The sequence below is a fragment of the Danio aesculapii genome, chromosome 15 (assembly GCF_903798145.1).
Source record: "Danio aesculapii chromosome 15, fDanAes4.1, whole genome shotgun sequence".
Taxonomy (NCBI): Eukaryota; Metazoa; Chordata; class Actinopteri; order Cypriniformes; family Danionidae; genus Danio; species Danio aesculapii.
In genome coordinates, this window is record NC_079449.1 from 7,982,199 (window position 1) to 7,987,198 (window position 5,000).

General features: G+C 35.3%; 1 protein-coding gene across 1 annotated transcript in view; it reads right to left on the reverse strand.

The window, feature by feature from the left end:
* Positions 1-5,000, reverse strand: part of fat3a (FAT atypical cadherin 3a) — a 129,895-nt gene that overhangs the window by 106,422 nt on the left and 18,473 nt on the right. Inside the window, exon 5 of the mRNA XM_056474072.1 lies at positions 3,552-3,620. Within this exon, the coding sequence (XP_056330047.1) occupies positions 3,552-3,620 (69 nt within the window). The remainder of the gene's footprint in view (positions 1-3,551; positions 3,621-5,000) is intronic.

Below are 5,000 nucleotides of genomic sequence, written 5' to 3' on the forward strand. Positions count from 1 at the left end.
TTAAACGGCAACAGAGCAAGAGCAGTTCTGCTGAACTTATGTCCATTTAGATCAATATTTAAAGAAAGAGAGAGAGAGATACAGATAAAAAGAGGAAAAAAGACAGGAGAAGAAAGAAAGAGACACACAGACACAAAAATACAGACAATAAAGAAATATAGAAGGTGAGCCATTGGGGTAACACTTTACTTCTTTAAGGGGTGTTCATAAGACACTCTTATATTCTTGACATGACATGAATATGAATAATATTTTATGACAACTGTCATCAAATGTCACTCACTCATTTAAAGAACTCAGGTGACGTTGTTTGTTATGACAACTAGACATAACCAAATACATCACAGCCTGTCTTTGTCATAAAAACGGCATCAAAATGCTTTTCTTACTTGGAGTTTGTAGTCCAAATATCCCAAAATTCTTAAATTAAGAAGCATTTTTCTTGACAAGTCAAAAATATAATCTTGTTTTAAGAAACAATATGGCAAAATAAAGGTCATCAGAAAAATATACATGACAAAATTATAATGGCATAACGACAATCATGTTTATGATTGATTTATGACAAATTATTGTATAGGTTATGTCAATTTGTCATTACCAAGACAGGTTATCAGGCCCGTGCACAGACCCTTACAGGGGCAGGTGCGCAACGCGATCGCAAAGTGAAGATCGTTTGGGGCGGGGGGAGTGGTGGGGGTGGGCGTGGTGCGGGGGGGTGGGGGGGGGGGTGTTGATCGCAAAGTAAAGAGTGGGGGGGGGGGAGGAAAATTTCTCTTTTTAAGACCATTCTCTGTAAACCCTAGAGATGGTTGTGCATGAAAATCCCAGTTGTCATAACAAACACATCTCAACCATTGTTACTTTTGCATTTAAAATGACATAACATAACAGTTGTCATTAAGTTGTAATAGTATTGACGTGTCATATCTAGATTATAAAGGTGTCATGACAGCCTTATGAAACCACTTCAAATAAAGTGTTACAGGTATGGATAGAAATAGAGTTAGAAAGACAGCTAGAGAATAGAAAGACATGTAGAAAACAGAAATGACGGATAGAAAACAAAAAGACAGGTAGAAAAGAGAAAGAAAGGTCAAGATAAAAACAGACATCAGGGCTCGACACTAAGGAGAAATGACTGTAGTCAGCAGGAAAGTAGATAAATTAAGTCACAGAGTCACACAAGTTTATAATTTGCAGCTGTTTTAAAGCCTTCTTAAGCCATAGTAAACTTTCATGAGATTTTAGTTCATTCAATCATGATAAGAAAGCTAAATTCAACACTCACAGTGTCTGAGAGGGTTACTAAAGTTTATCACTCGCACGTGTTTTTAAGTCCTGTTAAGTAAATTTAAACATTCAAGTGCGATAAGATTAAAAAACGATTAAATGCGCTTCTAGGTTTACTCTGAGCACAAAAAAGTTCCAGAAAGTGTGTAAATACCACACTGGGTTCACTTAAATGGGGAAAGAGATGCACGATTAAGTGAAAAAGCTCATAAAAAGAGTGTTTTTTGACTGAAGTGAAAGCACATGTGCATCAGTATATTAGTTCTGCGCATGAGGTCTTAAAGTGACAGCAGCCCAATAAACCTGATACTGTCTGTGCTGCTAATGTGAATCCAATGACAAAGAGAGATGTTCACTTTGCTGTCGACTAAATTATTTGGTCACACTTTATTGTGATGGTCCGTTTGTTGAATTTAAATTACATTGCAACTACATGCCAACTAATTCTCATTAGATTATAAGTAGACTGTTAGGGTAGGGTTAAGGTTAGGGTTAGTGTAAGTTGAGATGTACTTGCAAAGTTTCTTATAGTAAGTTAAATGTCTGCTGAAGGAGCAGTATCAACAGATATTAAGCAGACAGTCTACTAATACTCAAATGGACCATCAAAATAAAGTGTTACCAATTATTTTTTTTGTAGCTTTTAAACTAAATTTCATTTATACAGCGAAAACTGTGTTATTTTACATTAGATTATACATTTTTAGAAGATGAATAACCCAATCAAATAATACCACAGTAATTTAAAGCAAATGCTATAGTGTTTCGAACCATACTATTGACCTTATTCACATATGACCGGTTGCAGCCATTGGAAGCTTTTTGGCTTGAGACTTACGGTCTCATTCACTTCCTTTGATTATTATACGCAAAAAAAATCACTCGTTGTGCAGCTTAATGTTGCAAACTGATACTTTCTTATTATATTATTCTGCTTTTTATGTTTAGTCATGAAACACACTTGTTTGTAGATCAAGTAGTTTGACCGTTTCCTGCCGTTTATTATTTGTAGTCATTCACCCATAGGCAGCTGAATCGGAAGTACTAAAACAAATGCAAAAACCGAGTGCACTTCCGCAGTGCAGAATATAGTCAATAGTAAAGTACTTGAATTTTTTGGTTGCAGTAACTCTACAGTTGCAATGGTAACACAAGGATTCTATTAATATTAACAAATCACCCAATATTGTAGTTTCTTTTAGGGTACTTTTCACTACAATACACCACTGTTTACTGTAGTAAAAACTAAAGTATTCCCAAGTAAATACTGGAGTTTATCAGTTCACTATAGTTAATGCTACAATATGCAATTAACAATGACTTGTAACAAATATATATATATATGTAAACTTGTAAACAGATATATTTATTGAAATAATATTTCAGTCACTGGACTACCTTTAAATTCAAGTAAAATATTGGAGAAAAAAATACAAATTACAACATTTCAACAAAATGTTATATTATTTATATTTATATTAACATCTAAATTTGGGTGTGCTATATTTTGGACCATTATCGTAAGTTATTTTGTTAGATTAGCTCCAGATTTGGCATCAGTACTGACTAATTTAATGTACATGCACAAATATATTAATTTAAAAGTAGGGATGCACCAATACCATTTTTTCCAATCCCGACACCAAAATGATGAGTATCGACCGATACAGATATTGTGCGATTTTATTTATTTGATTGACAGGCATGGCGGAGGGAAGCGCTGAACTGAACATGAATTTAAGCACTTGAATATTCATCTGTACTTCACATTAAACTATAGAATGTACTTCAGAACATTTGGGATACAGTAGGCCTACATGACAACCTTCTACCTAGGCTACCTTTATGGCTTTTGTTGGCTTAGGAATTACACAGAATATAGCGCACGTGCAAGATCGGATTTGGATTGGTACCAGCTGGCCGATACTCGATCCAGCAAAAATATTCGGTATCGAACCGATATCCGATCCAAGTATCGAGATCAGTGTATCCCTATTTAAAAGATAGATTTGTGAGGGGTGTACTCATATATGCTGGTTTTTTTTTACAGTTCAAATAGTCAACAAAAATCCTTAGCATTGAGCCCTGGACATGCAGACGAGAAAGAGAGATAGAGTCTAGTCAGATTTATGAGAAGACAACACTAAAACTAAAAAGGGAAAGAAAGGAAAAAACAACCACAGAGAGAAAAAGTGACAGAAAAGAGTTGAGAGAAAGAAAAGAGGAAAATAATAGTTCGGCTGAACTGGTAAAGATACCTTCTGTAGAACAGTTCCTGCCGCAAGCAGTCTGGAGTATATAGAACATCTCACGGAAAGAGCGTGGACCTTCCCATACGAAGCATTTAGAAAAACAGAGAGAGTGAGAGAGGACGGAGGAGAGAGGGAGAACAATAGAGGGAAAGAATAGAGGAGTCGAGGGATCAGAGAAATGAAGAGAAGAGAGAAGAGAAGGAGGAGAAACCGAGCAGCGAAAGAGTGCAGAGCAGGTGCTGCTGAAGCAAACAGAAGGTATCTGAACACCACACGGCATGCAGGCTGCAGTCTGACTCTCCCACTGCCCAACATCTGACTGCAGGATGGCCCACATTACTGCTAACATCAACTTCCGCTACAGAATACGAAAATAACGAAAGAAAAACAACGGCTCTCACTTTATTTTAAGTGGTCTTGTGCTTACACTAATACTAATAGTTCATTACAATGTACTTATTGTGTAAATACATGTTTTTCATTGTACTTATGTACTTTCATTGTCCGACAGATGGAACTAATATGTCTTTTTTACTTGTTTTAACACATTTTTTTCATCAGTTTTTAATCATTTTTAATTATTTTAATAATTTTTATTTTCTTGTTTCTTTTATTCCTTTTTATGTAAAGCACTTTGAATTACCATTATGTATGAAATGTGCTATATAAAAAAACTTGCCTTGTCTTATGCTTGATTAAATACCTGCATGCACTGCAAAAAAACATCCGTAAATTTTAGGATTTCCATATTTTATGATTCAACTTTTTATTATTATTTATTTTGAATTGCATTGTAGGACCTTGATCTTTTTTCTGACAATTGTTAACCTTAAAAATTTGGAAAAAGAGACTTTTATTAACATTTTTTATATACGCAAGTGATATATTCTCGGGGTTGGTGTTGTATATTAAACTACAAAAACCTTGTAATAAGCTGCCAGTACATTTTCTGCTAATTTACAGACTTTATATACAACATGTTAGTTCAAACTATTAAAATGTCACTAAAAGTCACTTTGTTAAACTGTAGAGTTGAATGTTTCACATTAAAAGTCAACAGAACAGAGATCAACATCCCATAATGCCAACCCAGGCTCATTCTGAAAACGTACCGCCATATACATTTCTGGAGAGTGTCAAATACGTCCGAGGAGATACTTTTTTTTTTGCAGTTTTTGTGTTAGCGAATCCACCAGAGGCCGCTGTGTACGCTTTTTGAGATCTCAAATTTCTCTGACGAGTGCCATTCGTGCCTGCTGCTCTCACGTAAATCCACCAGAGGCCACTGTCAACTGACTGACTGACTAATGCACCCTCCTCTTTTCCTAAACCCAACCAATAGTGTTTTCAAAAAAAACGATTGACCCGCCCATCCATCTCCCTAAACCCAACCGACAGTTTTAACCCTTTCATGCACGAATTATGAAAAAAAATTATCTGGATTTTTTTATTATT